This window comes from Homalodisca vitripennis, chromosome 6 (assembly GCF_021130785.1).
Source record: "Homalodisca vitripennis isolate AUS2020 chromosome 6, UT_GWSS_2.1, whole genome shotgun sequence".
In the NCBI taxonomy this organism is placed as follows: Eukaryota; Metazoa; Arthropoda; class Insecta; order Hemiptera; family Cicadellidae; genus Homalodisca; species Homalodisca vitripennis.
The window spans coordinates 159,407,729-159,431,910 of NC_060212.1; the positions used below are offsets into that span (position 1 = coordinate 159,407,729).

The following is a 24,182-nucleotide window of genomic DNA, read 5'->3' on the forward strand; positions in this document are numbered from 1 at the left end:
ATGGTTTTGATGTCACCTTTGACTTTCGTGTATTTTTATCACCACATGTCTGAATTGTTTACTATTTTGCAAGCTTAACTTAATGTTTTAAGATTTGATACCTGAAGAAGAGAGCAGATAGCAGTTCTCAAAACTCAGTAGTGCTTATACTTTGTTTAAAGTTTGTTTTTCACAATGGGTGAGGATTGTGGAAAAAAACACAATTTTTCTTGACATTTGTCTTTGTTCAGTTATACAAAAAAATCAGTAACAACACTTTGAGATCTACAATATTATCTATTGCTCAGGTGGATAGTTAATCTAACATTGTTTTACATAAAGGAATGCATTTACGCTCGGAGTGTGGGGCATGCTTGTTCAACACAGGGTATATCCACTAAACCCCCTACAGGTGGCGGGGATCCAGGCTGAGAACCTTTTTTAGGATTACTTCATGCCTGGCCATGTGTCTTGTGCACTAACAGAGCCATGCTACTTTTCTCTGAGCTTAATTAAGGGTCAGTCAGGCAACCCTCTTCTCGTTTTACATGAACAAACACAGAAACGGTATTCCACGTGTCCTTACTTCACAGCGTTATCTCCACCACGGTTTCTGTCAAGACATCACCGATAGGCTTGGTGAAACATCAGCACTTAAACAAATGATGAGCGTCATCATCGACCTCCGAGCAGTATGCACACCGAGGGAACCATACCTTCCCCATCCGGTGAAGTTACTTCCTAAAGTAGCCATGCCCCGTCACACAGAAGCTGACACAGGCAGAAGTTAATCTCCCTGTGAGCGTGGTTCATCTAGGCGTCCATGTCTCTGATGAGATGAAAGGTTCAATGACCGTCAGTACCCTCTTACTACCTTTGCTGCCAAACCTGCAAGGTTTCTTTCCTCACTGTTCCTGACGCTTCTTTTTGTCTCTGCTCGGATGTAAGGCGAAAGATCCGTCTCAAGATGACAGAAATGACTTCGGCCACAACCATAGGTGACCCTTCTGATACGTACAGAAGTGTGGCATTTATGGTTGACATAAGGAGTCGTCTCTTGTTCAAGGGCTACTTACATTTCCCATCAACCTGCTGAGTGACGTTACAATCCTTGCTGCTTTATCACACACCATCTGGATGTGTTCCAAGTATTGCAAACGGCAATTGAGCATCACACCAGATAACTCACCGAAGTGCTTGTCTGAACCTTGATGGCACCCACAGTAATGGGAATCACAGTGGTATTCACCGTCTGGGGAGCATGATAATGGTTTTTTTCTCCATAATTTTCTTTTCTAGATTCATGTACTCATTTTACGTATGACAATTAATTTTGCAGATACTTATAATTGAAGGAGAGACAGGCTCAGGGAAGACAACCCAGATTCCCCAGTATCTGCACCAGGCTGGGTTCACCAAGGACAAGAAAAAAATTGGATGTACTCAGCCCAGGAGGGTGGCAGCCATGTCAGTGGCAGCAAGAGTGGCCGAGGAAATGAGCGTTAAATTGGGAAATGAGGTGAGTTTCTAGTTTGTTCACTGTAAATTTATGTTTTTATTTATTTATGTTATTTTACGTTTGAAAAACTACTGTGAAATACCAATGTATATGAAAAAACATTTATATCAATATTATAAGATTAATCAGCTGTTTAGTTTTAAATTTAATGTAATACGACACAAAAAAGTAAAAATTGAGCTTCCTACAAAACTTACATTACATTTTTTTAAATATTAATCATAACTGTTTATAGCTTTGGTCAGTTTTATTTTATCTTTCAAGTGATATTATGATTTATAGTGAATATATTTTTTCAAAGTGATATTTCTCATGTAAAACTGGAAAAATACTGTAAGTAAATATCTATATGTCTTATATATATAGTATATATCTATTTTGGATTATAATCTTGAAAAGTACTACATTTTGTCACTCTAGAGTGCATTATTCTCGTTTTCTGTCCCATAAGTCATTTAAAATGATTTAGTTTTCTTAAATTTTAGAGCTTTACATACAGAATGTAGACCTAGACCCTTTTTTGATTGCTTTTTAATTCTGAAACTTATATGAGCTATACATTATGACATGTCTATAAATAATAAGGTTGTGAGTTCAATGCATTTATTTTTCGGGTTGCAAAAACCTGGTAGCAAAATAGTGGATAGTGTTACTTTGGCAGGTTACTTGCCATGAAGTTGTTTTTTTACTTTTTTACACAAGTTTTTATCTTTACATTACAATTTTACTTTATATGTATATGTGAAACTAATTTCTCGTAATGAAATGGTGAATATTTAATTAATTTAACATTTCTGACAATATTAATTTTTAGGGTATTCGGGATATACGGTGTGGAAAACATTTTGTTAACTGCAGATATTTTTGCATATTTCAGGGAGTAAAAGATTTTTATACATGATGTGTGTACCTTTTTATTACACAGGGTGCCCATTCGACTGTGAAAACCATAATTAAGCCGTGATTTAATTTACAAACAGTAAAAATCTCTACAACTTGCGATTAAAAAAGTCATGTCTTGTCTTGTCTTAAATTAATGTGAAGTCACCGTGAATATGAAAAAGTGAAATGAAATGAAAAATGCCTTTATTAAAGAGGTGGAGTTAGGGCTATCGCGCTGGGGCTGACATCAGCTGCTCTTTGCTTCTGGTATTGACGCAATCTTGTTTACAAAACACGTTATGTTCTAAAAAGAGTTTTTATATATTAATTTTATGAGGTTGAACGTATAAAATGTAACATTTGTAAACAAAAACTAAGTTTAGCAATACAATGTGAGTGAGCAAAATGTTGTTAAAACTGGTTTGTAGAACTGTAAAAATAAAACACGAATAAAAACTTAAGATATAACCATTCTTTCCCAAACTATGAATGGCCATCAACTTTGATCCTCATTGTCAGTTAGATGATATTAAGTTTGATTGATCATGTTGAGTATCATGTACATTCTTAAATGGCCACTGGTCTGAACAGGTTATAATTGTGGCCTGGAAATGGTAGTCAACACTCTTAGATCAGAAATACTGTTCTTACAATGAAATTTCAATATGAATACAACTATAAAATGTATAAACTTATTTAGTTACAGTATATATGAATTTTTTTCTTTCACTTATCTGTGTTCATTACAATGTATTTATTAATAATTGTATATTTCATACTTAACGTAGAAGTTAAGAAAGTTCTTTGTCCCTTTTTGTGATAAGTTGTAATAAATTTAGAGAAGCACTAATTTTCAATTTTACTGTTAATGTTCAGGTTGGCTACAGTATAAGGTTTGAAGATTGCACGTCGGAAAGAACTATCATCAAGTACATGACAGACGGTACTCTCCACCGAGAGTTTCTCTCTGAGCCAGACTTGCAGGGCTATAGGTAATGTGTAACATGTAGTTACATGTTAATTCAAATAGGTACTCTCCACATGCCTTGTGGCAGAAATTTTAATGTGGTAAAAATGTAGGTGTTTGGTTTTTACTTATACAATTTTTTCTATTTTAAAACTATGAGATTTATAATTTATATTAAAGAAATACTTCTCTATAGTATACAAATATTGTAAAATAATAAACAAAAGCCACAATTTAAAAAGTTATGCTCATTGAAAAATGTACACATGAAATGGAAAACTAAATTAAAATTAAAAGAAAATAGTTTTATAGTAAACATAATTTTAATTTACAATTTATGTCTTTATCTGAAAGTCTATACTGATGTTTTTTCTAAGGAAAAACAAGTTCCTGTGCGACTAAATATATTAACTTTAAAATAAAAAACTCATTTGTATTTTTGTTTTTATAGACAAAAGTCAACATTATATTATTTTCGAAGTAACATTTTATAGTTATAGTATTTTTGAAAACAAAAATATCGCTAGCAAAGAAAACTTTTTCAAGTGAACTATTTACATGTTTTACAAGATTCATTTGTTTTATTAAAGTAATTCGTGATATTTATGTGGAGAATATATTCTGTACTTAGTTAATTGAGCTATGTAATAGCCTATCCCATAATCAATGTGTATAAATTTACTTTTAATTTGAGTTAGAATTGCTTTAAATAAATGAGTGAAACTAAAACTACCATGTAACACTAAGCATGTGCCTTGACAATCGATCCCAGCTGGTATGACGTGACCAGCATGTGTGTCTAATTCAGAGTGTTAACAAAGTAAAAAACAGTAAACTCCCTCTGGTTTGGCTGCTGGATAAACCCGTCATCTTCTTGGAAATGATAAACTGCTCGCGAAACAGTTTCCCAAGGCAGATATCGACATGATTCAACTTGTTTATTTTGTTTCCGGACAAATCGTAAACATCTCAGTTGAGTTGAGCATCGATTTCGTTTGTTACGTGTTCAACTGTACTCTGCAGGAAAGCATATTTTCGAAAATGAGTAATAAAATAAACATCTAATATTGAAAATGCAGGATAGACTTAATATTTTACAGCGCCTATATAAAGGTGAATCAGTGCAAAGCATTTATCGGGAGTTCAATGTGGGTAAAATTACTGTTGATGACCGGCAACAGACAAACCATTGAGGCTTTTTGTATGCAAATTGAAGCAAACAATGTGCTGACTACTAGAACTACCTTAAAAAAACCAAAACATGAACTGGTTGATGATGAATTGTGGTTATATTTTGAGGAATGTAGAAGAGGCACTCCAATAAATGGACCCGTTTTTAAAAGAAAAGACAATTATTCTTCACACAAAACTTGGTGAAAAAGGAACATTTTCGGTTAGTGATGGTTGGCTGATGCGATGGAAAAAACACCATGGAGTGTATGGGGTGAAGCTCGCAGCAGATTAACAGTCTACTAGTGAATTTTCTGGAAAACTGAAGCATGTAATTGCTTGTGAAAAACTGAGCCCTGAAGTTTACAATATTGATGAGACGAGTTTAAACTGCAAACTTTTGCCTCAGAAAACCTTTACTATGGTTCAAGAATCTTCAGTATCAGGATTTCAGGTAAATAAAGAGAGAATCACTGTCGCATTATGCTCGAACGCAACCGGTTCACATAAGTTGACTCCATTTGTCATAGGGAAGGCGGCCAAATCCAGAGCATTTAAGAACTTAAATATGTCTTCACTTCCAGTGTACTACAGAGCTCAAAAGTCTGCCTGGATGGAGACATATTTGTTCAAAGAGTGGTTCGTGACCGAATTAAAGAACACTCGACATCCTTAAAGTTGCCAATTAAAGCACTTCTTGTACTTGATAATGTGCCTGAAAAAGTGGTATGAGTGCATGCCTTTAAAAAAACAGTGGACAAGAAGAAACAGAAGAAAAATAACAGATTTTGTTAGTATTGTTTGATTTACTTATCCTTTTAAGTTCACTGGTCCTGATAATTACTCATTTATACCAGTTTTAACAACCAACGATATGTGTTCAGGATTAATGATGAGTTTTATTTATTACATATTTATGCCTGTTACCTGCTGTATCAATATTTTAAAACCTTTTTAGAGTTCATATTTGGATCTGATTTGATTTGATAGGTTATTAAAAGAATATTGTCTGTTAGTCCGTCCGTTTTAATCTGGTGGATGAACCAGAGGGAGTCTACTGTATACTAATATTTTTGAAGTAGCTATAAACACAAAGCTGTGCGTATTTATTCACTGGGCTTTTTTTCATCTGTCAAAAAATAAAAGAAAAGCATATTTCATTAGAAAAATTCCTTGCTGTATATTTAAGCTAGATTAATAAGTTAAATGATACTCTTTAAGTGAAATTAAAATTATGTTAGGTTTATTTATTTTGAATTATGAAATAAACACTTTAATTTATTTGTTTGTAGTGTGATGATAATCGATGAGGCCCACGAGAGGACTCTGCACACTGACATCCTGTTTGGTTTAGTCAAGGACATAACGAGGTTTCGTCCAGACCTGAAGCTTCTAATATCCAGTGCCACTCTTGATGCGCAGAAGTTTTCTGATTTTTTCGATGATGCTCCGATCTTTAGGATACCAGGTAAAATTTAAAGTAAAATGGATTAGAAATTCAGTGGCTGCAAGTAAGATTTTTGCTAACAAACATTTTTACTAACATATTGCAAAAGTATAGATCATGTCATATAAATAGGATGCAAAGAATATGGCAATTAAAAACTTGTAAAATATCAGATCCTTATTATTAAACTGGATTCACATTAAAAAACTTAACAAAAATTAATCTTAAAAAATAGCAAGTAATATTAATGATTGGGTAGCTGACTTAAAATTTCAGTGACTCATTAACTCCCGCAGCTGGCAGTAAGCAGGTTTTGGAAAACTCCTGTGTTGAAGGGTTATAATGTTTTGTTGTGTATTGCTTATGTGAACAATTTAATTTGATAACTATTTGATTAACTTTCAGGCAGGAGGTTCCCAGTGGATATCTATTATACAAAGGCTCCTGAGGCAGATTATGTGGACGCATGTGTGGTGTCTATACTTCAGATTCATGCAACTCAACCCCTGGGTGATATCCTTGTGTTCCTCACGGGACAGGAGGAGATAGAGACATGTCAGGAGCTGCTACAGGACCGTGTGCGCAGACTCGGCTCCAAGATCCGAGAACTCGTCATTCTCCCTGTTTACTCCAATCTACCCAGTGATATGCAGGCTAAGATATTCCAACCTACTCCGCCCAATGCACGGAAGGTACTTGAAGATTAGTATTGGTGTTAAGCAAAGATGGCATGCCTTATTATCTTTTGAGTTCAATCTTTGAATACTGCTAAGTCCATACAAAGAAAAATGAATTAAATCTGGAATTTTTACAAATGATTCGTGAGGTCCACACTATCCAAGCCAACATTCAGAAAACTTATGTTAAACTATTTGCTGATAGTTATTGTATAGTAGGATGGAAATTATATATCTATTAATTATATATATATATATATATATATATATATATATATATATATTAAATTTATATATTATATTATATATATATATTATATAATCCCATCTTGTATGAAAATTAAGTTACTGATTTATTCTTCCGATACCACATATCACATGTCTTGAATGAGGTTGGAATTAATGGTATCACAGAAAAAGTACTGAATTGTGTTTTCTTATTAACCCATTGCGGATCGTATTGTTTTGGCGCGCGGGCACCAGCGGGCGCGAATTAATTCACGGTCAGCGGCGGCCGCACGAACAGCAATGGTGCGCCACATCGTATCGCTCGCTATTGTATACTAGAAAATTCAGCTGTGAGGTATTCGTTCAGATGGAATATGGGCCTGCTGGGTATCCGTGATGTAGGAACGATAACACGCGAGCAAGGTTCCGGGGTGGCAGGGATGATGTCGGCTCCCGCTGATAAAGCGGCTCAGGCGAATCGATTGCAACATCCGGGCCATTGTCTAGACTAAACCCACCAACATGTACGTCTGCGTCGTTTAGTTGTGTCACTAACCTCAAAAGTATTATAATAACAACTGAGGAAAACACCCAATCAGAAGTGCTAAAAAGCAGAGAGTAAACTCATATGAATGATTTTTTCAACTTCGACATACAACTGCGACCTGTAGGATATTTATAAAACTTTTGAAAACTCTAAACGTAGACCGTTGTTAAACACTCTTAGTAGACAAGTGAAGACGATAGTCCGATCTATCAGACATTAAAAGAACTATTTGGAGGGCAATTTAAAAGCAGACTGCTTTTGCAACCTGAGCTCGTCACCGTGCCGTTAGGCCCGGCCGCTGCGTGACGAGCCCAGCTTGTCAGTGATCCGCAATGGGTTAAATTTACTATAGGACCACTTTGCATTCTTTTAGTAATCATTTAAGGACCAATATCATCACAGTATGTTCAATAATGGCAGCAGCAGTTAGTTAGAAACCTCCAACTTGGAATAGATACCATAACTCAATAATGTTTTCATAAAGCAGGAGCCAATCTTTGTGCCTAGCTAGCTATAATTCTATAAATTTAGTTTCTGCTTCATTTTCTTGGACAAAAATAATGTATTTTTGTAAAACTCCTCATCTTGTATTTCTTGTTGTGTTGTGTAATTGGGACTGAGTGTGAATGTTGAGTTTAGCTCCAGTTCACCTTCCTCTTAAGTGCATAATCTGAAATCTGATGAAATCTAATATTGACTGCCTTAAACTGGAACGTGACCAAGTCCTCCTCAATGAGACACTTCTCAGCTACAATATGAGCAGAATTCCTCTCCCTCCCACCAGAATAACGCCTCACTCAGAAACATCTATTGACTGCATTTGTACTAATCTAGAAGAGGACAAAGTTTTAGTAAATATCCTTGATGCAGGAACTTCTGATCATACTGCACAATTTTAACAGAAAAAACTCGGATCGTTAGGGAACAAAAAAGATAATTTAGTGAGGACAACATACACAATTTTAAAAATATCTTAGCAAATGAGACTTGGGATAACATCATCAACACCTCAGATATTGAAACAGCTTATAACCACTTTTCAAACACCATAACATCAGCATTGAATAAGTCATGTCCATATCAAATTAACAAACCACACAAGAAGAAAAAATTTAGAATTTCAGAAACTGAAAAGCTGAGAAAAAAGTTTCTAAAAGCGCACGAACTATTTAATTTTACAAACTTAAGAGAACACAAGGAGGCCACTGCCGCAAAGAAGAAAAAATATGACTTGCGATTAAAAGAACTCAGAAAGCAAGCTGTTGCAAACCAAATAGCTTGTTCAGATAACAAGATATTCTACACCATTGAAGAATATCTAGAAAGAGATGTTTGATGGAAAAAACAAGACCAATTTATTGTAAACAAATTTTAATATTGTTAGTTTTAAGGACGCTGTTACTATTCTCTATGAATATGTAAATAAAGAATATTGTCTATTGATGCTACACTTAAGAGGCAAGTGAACTGATGCTAAAACTCAACATTCACATTGAATCAGCCCTTCTCACCATACCTGTGTTATGTGTAGGACTGGATGTTGAATGTTTTTAAACTTTTGCTACATTTTCCTCCAATCTTAATGTTCATGAAGAATCACGTTTTCTTCACTTATGCATTTATGATCTTATGCATTCATCTCTTATACTACATGTGACTTATGAAAGTGGAATGGGTGTTATAATTTTTCTGTGGAAGTTCTGTACAAATTTCAATTTTGTATTGTATGGCCCCGAGGGTGTGGGGGAGAATCATACACAAACACATCATGCTAAATACTTGTCCCCAGAGGCTTAAATATCAGGTTTCCAGAGCACATTGGAAATTTTATTAGGCTTTATTATAAGATTGTAGAAAGTGACCGCAATGTTTTCAATTGAAATGTTGTTTCCAAAAAATAACATCATACCGTTAATTTGTTTTCATTGCATTTAATTGGTTTGGAATTCAAATTCAAATTCAAAATTTCTTTATTCAGCCATGTAACAGATTACAAGAATAGCATCACAATAAATCTCAATATAAATTTATAATTGCTATATTAAAACATAAAAATCAGTTTGACACTCACTGAAAAAGTAAGATTTGGCTATGTAGCCTTCTACAGAGTAAGTTAAAACAATTTTTAAATCAAGACAGTTATTAGTTAAGGTAATTATTAGGTAATTTAAGGGGATTTTATACATTTCTAAACATACCCAACAATACTTAAATGTTACTTACATATTGAAACAAAAAAAGTCTTCAAAAGAATACAAGGATAATGTTAATAAATAATTTTTAAGTAGTTTTTTGAAATTTTCATAATTTTGCTCATTTTGAATATTGAGAGGAAGGTTAAACAAAAATTTTGTGCCAATGAAACCAGTTTTCTTTTCATAAAACTTCAGCCTATGTTGTTCCACATATCTGCTACGTCTTAAATTATGATCATGATGATTTAAAATACTAATTGGGTTGTTGTTGTATTTTTTTACGTATAAAACAGTTTCATAAATGTATAAATCATATACAGTTAAAATTTGAAGTTGAGAAAAGTATGGTTTCACTGTATCTCTTTGTTTTAGGTTAAAAATTATTCTTAGAGCTTTTTTTTGTTGTAATAAGATTCTGTCCAGATTTCTTTTAGTTGTGGCTCCGTATATTCCTATATTGTAAGACATATGGGAATTTACCATAGCAAAGTAGATGGCTTTCAATGTCTCAATGCTACACACCCTTGACATTTGGCGTAAAGCAAATAGACCAGAGGACATTTTTTTTACCACATAATCAACATGTTTCTCCCAACCCAAATTCCGATCTAATATTATTCCAAGAAACTTTGTATTGTCTACTTGATTCAATTTTGAATTTTCTAAATATATGTTAGGCTCAAATTGTAATCTTGATTGTTTAGTACTGAACGATACAAAATTTGATTTATTTGGGTTTAGCAAGAGATTCTTGGAACTCAGGAAATCTTTAACAGTTAAAAGGTTTAAAAAAGACAAAAGCTCAATGTCTTCCTGTTTATTACCTGAAACCGTAATACTTGCATCATCAGCATAAAGGCATATTGAGCCTCCACCTGGAACCGTCCCAGGGAGCCCCTTTAAATAACAGAGAAATAAAAGAGGGCCCAGGATAGAACCTTGAGGAACGCCATGTTTAACTATTTTAAATTTTGAAAAATAGGTTCTAATGTAATTATATTGACTTCCAGCATAGTTTAAAATGTGTTGGATTTGAGTACACTGCTGTCTATTCTTCAAATATGACCTAAACCAATTGTATTCCTTGCCTTTTATATTAAAATCAAATGTTTCAGGTTGTACTTGCAACAAATATTGCAGAAACATCACTAACAATAGATAACATCATTTATGTAATTGACCCAGGATTCTGCAAACAAAACAACTTCAACTCTCGCACCGGCATGGAGTCACTTATAGTCGTGCCTATATCTAAGGTGAGTTTTGAAATGTCAAATATTTTTTTTATATGTTGAAAATTTTAGTGTCAAGACAAACGATTTATATTATAAAGGTATTATAACAATTTTTGCCCCAGAAGTGGCCATTTACATTTTGGATACTGATGTTAAATCATGGTGTCCACAGATGGTGTTTGTGATATTACAAATTTTAATTAGAAAATAGGTATTTAAAACTTTCAATCTTTGCTTGTACCATTACATTAATTAGAACTTGTTGATTTTTTTATTCCACTCAAGATAATATTCTATAGTTTTTATTAATCTAATATTATTATGTACCCTTATGCATTAATGTTCTGTGCTCCGGACAGAAATAAAAATTTAATTTGAAAATTGTCTTAATAACTCATGAAACTTAATTTCTGCTGCAAAATGTTTTAGTTTGGTATATGTATACTTAGCTTGTACAAATATTTTTATATTTGTACAATGGTCACAAAAAGAAAATACTATGTTAACCACCTAATATTTCACTTCTATGTTTTAATGTTGTTTTTCACATTGTGCCAAAACAACATTCCAACAAAGAACAATTACGTATTGTATGACAGGGTGTGAAAGATCTTATTTATATCAGTAAAAGGTTTTGACTTTCAGCTGTAAAGTTTTAAACTACTGAATTGTAAAATGATGATATTAAACGTGACGTTGCAGGCTTCAGCCAACCAGAGGGCAGGACGTGCAGGGAGAGTGGCAGCTGGGAAGTGCTTCCGTCTCTACACAGCCTGGGCCTACAAACATGAGCTAGAGGACAACACTGTCCCTGAGATACAGCGGATCAATCTTGGCAATGCTGTGCTGACGCTCAAGGCTCTTGGCATAAAATGACCTGATCCACTTCGACTTCCTCGACCCACCTCCTCATGAGACCCTTGTAAGTTTTATCTCACTATTTTGAGTTCATTGATCAATTTTTTCATTAAATTCTCTTATGTTTCATCTCATTCTATTTGATTTCCATGATCTACTTTTCCACAAAAGTCTTGTTTAAGTTTGATACACAATCAACTTAAGTATAATCTGATATCTCGTGAGATTTTTGTAATTTTTATGCCATCTATTCCAATTTTAATCCATATCCTCACAAGAATCTTGTAAATTGTATCACATTTACTTTGACTACACCTCTTCAGAAAATTCTGGTAAGTTTGATTACATTCAAGTTAGCTTTACTTCCTTTTCCTCACATTTTTGTTAGTTGGATCACATTAAATGCCACCTGGATGTGACTCCTCACAATTATTGTAAGTTTGATTTAACCCATGACATAGCTATTTATAGTAGCACGCATGTTGTATCAGGTTCTAATAAGATTTTGAAAAAAAGTGTAGAGCTTTATATTGGATTGTTTATGTCAATTTTTAGTTGTCTTTGATGTATGTATATATTTTCTGATTCTCTGAACAACAGGTTAAACATTTATGTAATTTAAAACACACATTTTTCAATATTTTATTTTTATTTTCTTTTAAAACATACAGTAGTTATAAAAATTATTTTGTAAACAACTTTATATATTTTAATTTAAAGTTTGAATATAATAACTTTTACGTTATCTGTACAGTACATTATAAGTTTTGTGTAAAAATCCAATAACATTTATACAACATTACAAATAAGGATTATTTATGGCATACACTTTTTATGGATGCATTCATATTTTGTATATTTAAAAATAAGTATTACATTTGAAAAACAAAACTGATGTAAAAAATTTAGTGTTTTAATTTATTAAATATAAATGTTTCTATAAGCTTAGTTGTTTGTGGATTTAAAATAATGAAATGTGTATGGTCTGTCTCTGACATCCATTATTTGTGGATAAACAGTAAGTTTATATCATAGAAATATTTTAATATAAAAAATATAACAATAAAAACAATAATTAACATTATATTTATTTATTTATTTATAATTTTATGGCCTACATTGGACCACTTTAGTCACTTTATATTTTCTAGTCTTTCTTCTTTTATCCACCCAATATTTCTTCATCCTTTCCGAGCGTAATTTCCTTTCCTCCTCCGGAACCACTCTTCCTATTCGTTGTTTGTTTCTTTTCAGCTGTAGTGTAGAGTGTTTGTCATTCAATATCTTCAATGTGTTTGTCTTGTGTTTTAAATCCTCTACTGTAATTTGTAACTCTCTCATATCTTCCTTTAATTCTGTGATCCATTTAATGTCACTTTTACTATACCACAGTTTTTCTACTATTTTCCTGCTAATTCTATTTTCAGGTGTTCTTAACAAATGCCCCAGGAATGATATTCGTTTCTTTTTAATTATACTTGTAATGGGTTCTATATTTTTGTAGACTGTTTCATTGGAAGCTAGTCTCCAAACTCCGTCTACTTGATAGTTTTTGTTTAAGCAAGTTCTGACTATTCTTCTCTCCATCTTAAGAACCTTATCTATTGCAATAGTATTTGTTGTTTTAAATATTGTTTCACTTGCGTATGTAATTTGTGGCAGAGCAACTGTTTTGTAGTGTCTTAATTTTGTATTTATTGAAAGACATTTTTTATTATACGTATTCTTAGTAGCATGTTTAATCTTAGTTAGTTTGTCTATTTTATTTTGCCAAGATGGTTTTTCATTCAGGTTATAAGTGATTACTTCTCCTAAGTATTTAAATTTCTGCACAATTTTTATATTGTGGTTGTCCAACCTTATTTTATTTGCAAGTGGAGGCTGTGTTAATAAAACTTCTGTTTTTTCAAACGATATCTTTAAACCAATTTTCTGAGCTATATCTTGTAAAGATTTAATTTGCTGTTTTGTTTCCTGAATGTCATTGGCCAAAAGAGCTAAGTCATCAGCAAACCCCAGACAGTTCAGATTAATGTTGTCCCTTTGATATCCAATCTTTATGTTTTTTTTGTTATTTCTTTCCCATTCCCTCATGACGTACTCTAATGCACAGTTAAAAAGAAGCGGTGATAATCCATCACCTTGTCTTAAGCCAGTCTTTATCTGAAATGGTTCTGAAAGTTCTCCTCTAAACTTTATTTTAGACTTTGTATTAGTTAATGTTAGTTCTATTAATTTAATTAATTTGGGGTGAAGTCCAAAATGTCTCAGTATTTTTAATAGTGATATTCTATGAATGGAATCATAGGCTTTCTTGAAATCAACAAATGTTATCGAGAGTTGTTTATTTTGTTTTCTATAATATGCCATAATTAACTTTAGTGTAATTATTTGCTCTGTACAACTTCTCCAAGGCCTGAATCCTCCTTGGTATTCTCCAAGTTCTTGATCTAGTTGGTCCTTAATCCTGTTGTAGAGAATCTTTGAAAAAATCTTATAAGTACAATCGAGGAGTGATATACCTCTATAGTTATCCGGATTACATCTGTCACCTTTCTTGTGCAAAGGGTGAATTATAGCTATAGTCCATTGATCGGGAAATTTCTCAGTAACCCAAATTTTCTGTAGTATCATATGAAGAGAGGTATGACTAGATACTCCAGCATACTTTTATATAAAATATATAATTAACATTATATATTTTATATAAAATTATGTTAAATGTATTGTTTTAATTCATTTTTATAACACTGTTATTATGTTTATGTTGGTAATTTTTATCTGATACTCTATCCACTAAGTAACCTTCACGTCATAGTGTTTTAGTAAATTTTACGTAATCAATCGTGCACCATGCTTACATAGATTTCAACTTCCAAACAGCTCATATATTTCTTTACTTTTCATAATATTATTGTTCTCACTATTAGAATCTAAAATTAATTATAGCATGATCTAAGGATAATGATTATTATTGAAGAGTTCCATTAAGTATTTTACAGTGGTAATTTATAATGTTTGAAAGCATTCTCTCTAAACACTGTGGTATTTTATACAGTAAATGGCTTAAACTTTTAGTCTCTTAAGGATAAAATAGGGCTTAAATTAATGTTAGGAAAATAGTTAAAGAGAAAACTATTTCTCTTTATTCAAGGAATGGTGTGTTAAATCAATGTCAGCTTTAAGGTTAAATCAATGTTTAATCCTGTTGGATGTATAAAGCAATGAGTGGTTGTCTTTAGGTTTTGGCACTGGAGCAGTTGTATGCGCTGGGAGCTCTGAATCATCATGGAGAGTTAACGAAGCTGGGCAGACGTATGGCGGAGTTCCCTCTAGATCCTATGATGGCTAAGATGCTCATTGCCTCAGAAAAGTAAGTTTGCAAACACTCTCTACTGTACTAAATTTGAGGCATTTGACTTCAACTTGTTTGCTACCATGGAAAAATTACTACAATTTAACATGTAACTTAATACATCCTTTCTTTTGTAATGAAAAAAATTCCAAGGCAATATTAAATTGCTTACTTTATAATTACAAGGTACACTAGACAGATGTTAATGGGTTTATTTTTAAGTTCTCAGCTATCTAAATCCAACCAATCACTAGTGAACAGTTTGGTTGAAACTGAAATCTAAGAAACTGAATTGAATTATAAAGGAAATTTAACTGAAGTTGTTTTTAAAGTAATGTAAAAATAACAATCAGCAGACAACAATCTAAATGTTGACCATCTGTTGTGTACTACACAACATCCCAGGAAATAGACCACTATTGGGTTGAGAAACTTAAATTGGGCATATTTAAATGACAATTTAGGAAATCTGAATGCTGATAGTCTCAATTATGTTTATAATAATAATAATAATAATAATAAATGCGTTTATTTTTTCTCTTTTTTTAAATACATGTAAATACAGTATACAACAATATACAGATTACAGAGAAAAAAATATACCAACCCAAAAAGAAAATAATCTTGCACTTGGGTGGGGAGCCATCATCAGCTTATTAATTTCATTTAAGTTCTATAATAACAATATGAAAATACAACAAATAATAATAAACAAACTAAAATTACTCTTAACCATCAAATTAAAACACATTAATTAGAGAAATCCAACTCACCTTCAATATAAAAAACATACATTTACAATTTTATAAAATAAGAACAAAATATTTTTTACTGAACAACTAAATATAAATTTTCAATATCTTTAACACTTCTACTCAATAACCAAACCTTCAGCCTCTTTTTAAAAATAAATATAGATCTATTAATTTTAATTTCACTTGGAATTAAATTAAAAAACTTATAACTTAAAAACACAAAACATTTTTGAAACAAAGAACAGTTTGGTTTAGGCAATCGCAAATACTGTTGATTACTGAGTCTAGTAGAATAACCAGAGTTGTCAATAACAGGTCCACTGTTACCACTTAGTATGAAAAAAATTACTAAAACTTTAAAAAACATATAAATATCTTAATGGTAAAAATAAAATTTCTAACAAAAAGTGGAAACGAATGTTCTCTAATATTAGAATTACATATCAATCTTATAAATTTTTTCTGAAGGACTATTAGACTAGATAAATTTGAAACATATGAACTACCCCACAATGGACAATCCATACTCCAGCCTAGAATTAATCAATGAAAAATAAGCCAGTCTCATAACTGAGGGAGGACAAACTGATTTCAAATGAAAAAATGCCCTAAGTGATGACCGTAGAGACTTTTTCAGAGAAACCTATATGAGGTTTCCACGATAAGTTTTCATCTAGAGTCAAACTAGATACTTAATCTGACTACATTTATTAATTACGCCACAATCACACAGATCCTTGCTGCAATTTATTGAATGTATTCTTAAGGCTGTGCCAAAGTTGCCGGATTGGGACAGAGAAAAAATCATATATAATGTTTTTGATACATTCAAGGATAATTTATTACAAGCAAACCATATAGATATTTTATTTTAGGTCATCCTGCATCCTTGAATATAATTCATCAACTGTTGACGCACTATAGGAAAATGCTGTCACCTTACCATTGAAATTTCCAGAGTAAAAGTCATTAAACAAAGATTAAAAACAAAATAGGCCCAAGAACTGATCCCTGGGGGACTCCAAAATGTAGACTTTCCAAGCAGCTGGTGCTACTGTTTATTTTGACGAATTTGCTGTCGACCAGTTAGGATGTCTTAAACCAATTCAAAGGGACACCTCGAAAATACAGCAGATTCCAATTTATTTAGCAGCAACCCATGATTAACGGTATCAAAGGCTTTACTTACATCTAAAAATAAACCAGCCACTTTGTTACAAGAAATATTATTCAAACCATTATATATATCTTTCAAAAAATGCTGCAAAGCCAGCTCTGTACTGAGTCCCTCTCTAAACCAAATTGAACTTTAGAAAAACATTTATTTATTTCTAAAAACTTTATGAGTCTAACTTTAACTAATTTTTCTAATAATTTTGACAAAACTGGAAGTAAAGAAATTGGTCGATAATTTTCTACGAAAAGCCTGTCTCCTTTTTTAAATATAGGTATTACTGTAGCAATCTTAAGCACATCCGGAAAGCATCCTGAACTGATACTTTTATTAAAATAGATTAAGAAGTACAGGAGACAATTCTTCTGACATTTTAAATATTAACCTTGATGATAACAATACATCACCAGTAACTTTTACTCAGCGAGGAGAGACTTAATTTGTATTTTTTAGTTCTGTCAGTGTAATGGGAAATAAAAATAAGGAACTTTCGTTAATAAAAGGTTTAAAATTTGTTAAACAAAGGTGCTTTAATATCATCGGTGATATATTGAAATGAATCAACTAGGTTATTAGGAACATTAACAAAGTAATTGTTAAAACAGTTAGCAATTTCACAACTATCAGTCATTAGATTATTATTGTTCTGTAATGTTATTTTTACTACTACTTGATGAATTTCCTTTTATAATACCATTGACTAGATGCCACAGTTGTTTTGAATTGTTTTCTGTATTCTTGGAACTTATTAATGTAATATCTTTCTTTAGCTTGTCTCACCCATGTTGATAATTTATATTGAAATTTATCAAAATTTTCCTTATTTTTTGTACAGGGATATTTTTTAAATGATTTATATAACTTATCTCTAATAGCAAAAGCCTTAGATAATCCAACACTCATCCATGGTTTTAACATTTTAAATTTAACATTAGTTTTTTTCTGCAGTATTAGTATATTTATTGTTATCGATCAAAGTAGACAATTTATCATAAAACAAATTAAATGCCAAATTTAAATCAGTGATCTCCAAAATATCCGACCAATCACTCTCCAAAATATCAATGCCAAGTCCTTTATAATCAATGAAACATCCATAATGAACTCTTCTTTTCTGCAATTCCAAAGTGAGTGAAAATCCACTATGCACGCCACTGATCTGTGGTCAGTTACATTTGTTTCAATCACCGATACTTTGTGAGCTTCATAAACCTTGGAACTAAACCATATGTGATCTATACATGAGGAGGAAATACCCTGCACTCTCGTATCTAAGTCAACAAGTTGTTGAAACCCAAGACTAGCCATTGAATCCAAAAAATTCATCACTAAGGCTATTTTCCAACTTAATGTTAATATTAAAGTCACCCAAACATATGATATTATCACAATTAATTTTTGATAACGAGCACGTCAAATCATGAATGACATCCCTTGCCAATGATATATGCCAACGATATAAACCAAGAACATAAAAAGAAATATTATTTAAACGACATGAGACCAAAACCACATCACAACCAGGTATATCACATTCACACAGAACCGATGTTATAGACTGATGTATATAGACAATGACACCACTACTTCTCACAGCAGAGTTGCAAGATGAAAAATATTTGATAAAACTATTAATATTATATAAAAACAGCTTCTTTTCTCACTTACCAACCAAGCCTCAGACAATACAATTACTTGAGGCTTTACCTGCAAGCAATTTAAATAAGCAATAAATGAATCAAAATTTTTGTTTACACTCCTAATATTTGTGTGCCACAATAAATAAACCCTTTTTCTCACTATAAAATTGATTTACATCATTAATGCTCTCTAAAAGTGTTGAACTAGACATTATTTACAATTTACAACATTTTTTACATTAAAAACAAGAACATAATCAGTTATACAACAGCAGACATAAAACACTAGTAACTTAACCACAATGATTTCATACACACATACAAATAAATATACAGAAAAAATTACTTACTTGCAATTGTATACGTGCATATAGTAACAGCTACATTTACATTTAAGAAACATTGTCTGACACAATACAAATCAAGAATACAAACAAATTTTTCTAATTAAATTATTATTCTGTTACACCAAAATAAACATCAAGTTTTTCTTCTAAGCTTAAAACGGAAATGAATTATTTTGAATCAGAAAGACAATGCATAAAATTAAAATAAAATAATGCTTCTCAAAGCAAGAAAATATTTAAATATAAAAATAAAACAACAATCTGAATCCTTATCAAAGGAGACAAAAACAATATGTGAGAAAAGAATATTGATTTTCTACAACATGGCAATAAGAGAATTTTGCTTGAGGTGATGAAATGGCTTGCTGAAGGACCTTGGTAGTTGGTGAAGATAAGAGTAAAAATATAATAATAGTGATGGCACTGATTACATTGACTGAAGTTACCATTAACCAACACAAGAACATGTTTGAATCTGTCCTTTGGTCAATCCACAACGAGCACCAAACACGAGAATCCAGTTTCCAGAAAGCTCTGTCCAAACTTGATTGTCTGTCCATCTGTTGACAATTTACTCAATTACCGTTTCTCAATTTTTCCAAATCCTGTATGCTGGCTATTTTTACTGCATTCGAGTCTCTGTCCTTTCTCATGAATATTTTTGAGTTTGATATCCATAGGTACTGATAGTTTTTTTCAGCTTTTACCAATCTTGATTCATAGAATAGTTTTTTTGAAGTATGGAGTTAGATGTTCATTAACATACACCATAGTTTCTGGTGCATCCCTCACAAATACTGTACTTTTTAACTTGCACTGTTTTGCTTTCTTTTAGAACACAGTCCCGTTTCTGGCGGTTACTAAATTGAACAACAATAGGGCGAGGCTTTTGTGTATTTTTTGATGGCAGTCTGTGTGCCTGGATGTCATGATTCAAAACTATAGTTTCATCGATAGCAATTGCCATATTATTTACCAGGTTCAAAACATTTTCACTGGTAACTCAGGCACACCATCTATCTGGATGTTGCTGTTCCGCCCATACTGCTGTAACTCCTCAAACTGAATTTTTATTTGTTCGACTTCTTTTTTCCAACTTTAAGTTTTTAGCTACTAAGTCGTTGTTTTGTTTTTCAATTTCATTCATCCGATTTTCAACAAACTCTAATTTTTCCACAAAGTCATCAATTTTTTTAGAACAAAAGTCAACAGATATTTCAAATTCATTAAATTTATCACCAATGGATTTCAAATGCTTTTCAATAGTACTGCTGACAATGTTTTCAATTTTTTTCTCTAGATCCTGAAAAAAGTTCTCTGGAATATTTTGTTTACTTACATTTGAATGTTCCTGCAAATCAGTTGTAAAAGTACCACCTGGAAATGCTCCCAGAATCCTTCTTCAAATTCCTACATAAAACACAACAGTAGACATCACGGCGAACATTACCCATCTGTCGCCACGATTTTTTCAGCAACTCCCGCACAATTGTAATGTAACTTACAACTACTAACAGCACATTTACATAGTCATTATCGGGTGGTAATTCATCTCCACAAGATGAGCAAAGAGACATGACTTAAACTTTGAGGTTAAAACAAGAAAGACCACTGAACTGTAAGACAGCTGAGCTGAGACTGAGCAAAGCTTTTATTTGCTTACATTCAAACCTTAGTGTATTTAAAATAAGATTTCTAGGTATAAGAAATTTGCTGCTTTGAAGTAGATGAAAGACTATTTATTGAGAGGGTTTAAAAAAGTGTCAAGAAAGCAAACTATTGATAGAAAAATGAAAGTGTATGATCTAATAAATATAAAAAAGAGATGTTTTGAAGGATTGTTTTGGTCCTATGTTATCTGTGTATTAACAGCAGGTTGTATTGTTAGCCATATTATTTAAGTCCAATAAGAACAATGTTAAACCTCAAACACAATTTATATCTTAAATTTCAGCTGTTGAATAATGGGAGATGTTACAAACAAAATTCTTTTAATGGGGTCCTGGTATTGTTTAGAAATGTATTAATATGTTTTACTTATGTGTTATCCTAAAATTCACACAATAGAATTGTAATTAGTTTTTGTGTATTTGCTGTACATGCTATTTAAAGTCTTATTGACTTCAAGATATTATTATTATTAAAAATCAGGAATTTTAACATCATGATTGCCTGCTGCTGAAAAGAAAAATTATAATTAATTTTAAAGAAACAGCCAAAGAGTTGCTTATTTGAAAATAGCTTTTAGATTACTCATATTTTCGTTTTAAATGCTGTGTAATTCTATTTACAATTATACAGCATCCTTTATCAAGACATTATTATTTAAGTTGACTATCTATATTATTTGTTGGACAGATACAAGTGTAGCGAGGAGATTGTAAGTATAGCCGCCATGCTGTCTGTGAACAGTGCCATCTTCTACCGGCCCAAGGACAAGATCATCCACGCAGACACAGCACGCAAGAACTTCTTCGTACTTGGGGGCGATCATCTGGTGCTGCTCAATGTGTACAAGCAGTGGGCTGACACGGACCACAGCACTCAGTGGTGTTATGAGAACTTCATACAGTATAGGTACCTGTCACTTGTGATACATACTAGTGAGCTGTGACTCTTGTCCAGTGTATGGTCACGATTCCTTTTGGGATACGTCATGTTATGTAATTATGTATAATGTTGGTTAAGTAATTGGTAAAATGGAGAGAGTAGTAGTTCCATAAAGGTTGCTGAGTTGTAGTAATAAAATTCATACCATAACAAGACATTTAACCAAATTCCTATCCATTATTATTCTATTATTTCTATATTTGATTCTGGAGCTCTCTGAATAAAATTAGGCAAGAAATAAGAAAAATGGTGTGTAATTACTTATATTGTATTTTTCTAGTTCTGTTTGTTTCAGTTGCTACTAGGTGCTATTATAGTTATATTCACACTTTGATTACATTTTTAAGACAATATTTACTATCTTGTTGTAATACCTATGATATCTTTAAAAATAAAGTTCAGGGTGTAAACTTGATTTTTTTTGTATGTGTTTCACACAAAATTCTTCAAGGTTTAAAAAAATCTTATACAAGGAAAAATATTTTAAAAATATCCATTTAACCATGTACATTAGTATTAATTTTCATCCAACTATGTAATTCATTTTATTTTATAGAGATAGGTACATATTTATTGTTTTTAATTGGCATAAAAGTACAACTCTACTTTTTTTTAAAGTTAAACTATTATTTTACCTGTGAAACTTTGGGAAGTCACCATTATTATTTGTATCATTTAATGAAACCGATTATAAATGATGTAGGATAATTTTTAACAACTTTGTTTAACCATTGTTCTCAGTGGATTAAGGTACATTATGAACAATAAATAGGTTTAAAACTATTGACTGCTAATTATTAACTACTTTTGAGTAAATATTTGTTGTCTTTGCTTATTCAAATGGTAGATTTAATGGTTTTCAGGTCAATGAAAAGAGCTCGGGATGTCAGAGAGCAGTTGATTGGCTTGATGCAGAGGGTTGAGATGGACTTGGTCTCCAACCCATCGGAAACAATCAACATAAGAAAGGTTTGTGGATATCCTAATTATGGGTTTCATAATTTTTTTAATCTGTCAGAGTTCTTCAAGAAATAAATAAATGAATAAATGATTTATTTTCATCAGCATCATAGAACAGAAATTACAAATACAAAACCTGGAAATTGACTGGCCACGTAACCAGTAGTGTGGCCAGTTTTTATAAGGCAAAGATAAAAATACAATAATATTTTTTTTTCAGTCTAGCACATAAAGTTTAAATATTATAGAAAGACACTCTCTGCAATGTTTATGATTTCAAACTTTAAAATAGACTACTTAAATATTGTAATAACTATTCAATAATTAGAACTGTGAAAAGGTTTTCCAAATGTGCGTTAACATTAATTTATGACATATACTGTATGGTATGGAAATAATTAAACTATATTAACTAATTACATGATTCAAAAATTCTACATCTTGTTTAGTCATTAGCCAACTTTTCAACAGTGAACAAAATTCCCTAAGTCTAATGCTCTGTCTTATATAATAAGGGACTTGATTAAAATATTTAGGTGCAAGGTAACTATAGGAATGCCTAAAAATGGATTTTTTTACTTTAATTAGTTTAACATTACCTGCAGAACAGCTCCTAGTATTATAGTGATATATTAAATTATTTTCTTTATTGCCACTTCTCCTGTAGAACAGACTTAAAACTTTAAACACGAAAATATGACGGAAAGGTAGTATGTTTTACGTTTGGTATAATGGAAAGGAGGTTTCCCTTTTCTGCTTTTTAAAAATAATACGTAAAAAATAATTTTTTGAGATTCGTAGTTTATCGATCAGAGTTTTAAATGTGCCTCCAAAGCAGACGATACCATATTGTATACGTGAGTGAATTAAAGCAAAATACAACGATCTTAACAATGAAGTTTCACAGAAATTTCTTAAAAAATAAAAAGTTCGAATAGATGATTTTATTTTCCCGTGTAGAGATAATATATGTTCGTCCCATTTAAGTTTGTTATCAAAAATAATTCCCAAATATTTAATGCTCTTTACACATTGGATTGTTCCACAGTTTCAAACAAGTAAATCACAGTAAGTGGAATGGAACTTTATCTCAAAAGGTAAATCGCCACCACTTGGATCAAAAAGTATCGATTTCGTTTTATTAACATTTACTTGCATTTTATTAAAATTGCACCAATCCCTTAATAATTTTAAATCATTATTTATGTAATTATCTAACAGTGTTAATTGCTTATCATTGTAAAACAGTACAACATCATCGGCAAATGCAGATATATTTCCCCTCCAACCAATCTTCAATAAGTCATTAATAAAGACCAGGAACAAAGTTGCTGAGAGCACTGATCCTTGCGGAACGCCAACTTTAATCTCTTGTTGAGAACTGTAGCAATTATTTATTTTTACTTGTTGTTTTCTGTTAGTCAAAAAGCTTCTAAACCAATCCAAAGCCACACCCCGAATTCCTGTCATTTCTAGTTTAGCTAAAAGAATTTCGTGATTTACAAAATCAAAGGCTTTTTTAAAATCGACAAAGATGCCTATAGTTTTATCACCAGAGTTAAAATTATTGTAAATTTGTTCAGTTGCTGAAATCAAAGCATCTTCAGTAGATTTCCCTTTTGTGAAACCAAATTGAT

General features: G+C 31.8%; 1 protein-coding gene across 1 annotated transcript in view; it reads left to right on the forward strand.

Annotated features, from left to right (window-relative positions):
* Nucleotides 1-24,182, forward strand: part of LOC124365095 (pre-mRNA-splicing factor ATP-dependent RNA helicase DHX16-like) — a 40,303-nt gene that overhangs the window by 12,337 nt on the left and 3,784 nt on the right. Inside the window, 10 exon segments of the mRNA XM_046821033.1 lie at nt 1,319-1,498; nt 3,257-3,372; nt 5,810-5,985; nt 6,370-6,656; nt 10,727-10,867; nt 11,549-11,716; nt 11,718-11,768; nt 14,947-15,077; nt 21,334-21,552; nt 22,449-22,554. Of these exon segments, the coding sequence (XP_046676989.1) occupies nt 1,319-1,498; nt 3,257-3,372; nt 5,810-5,985; nt 6,370-6,656; nt 10,727-10,867; nt 11,549-11,716; nt 11,718-11,768; nt 14,947-15,077; nt 21,334-21,552; nt 22,449-22,554 (1,575 nt within the window).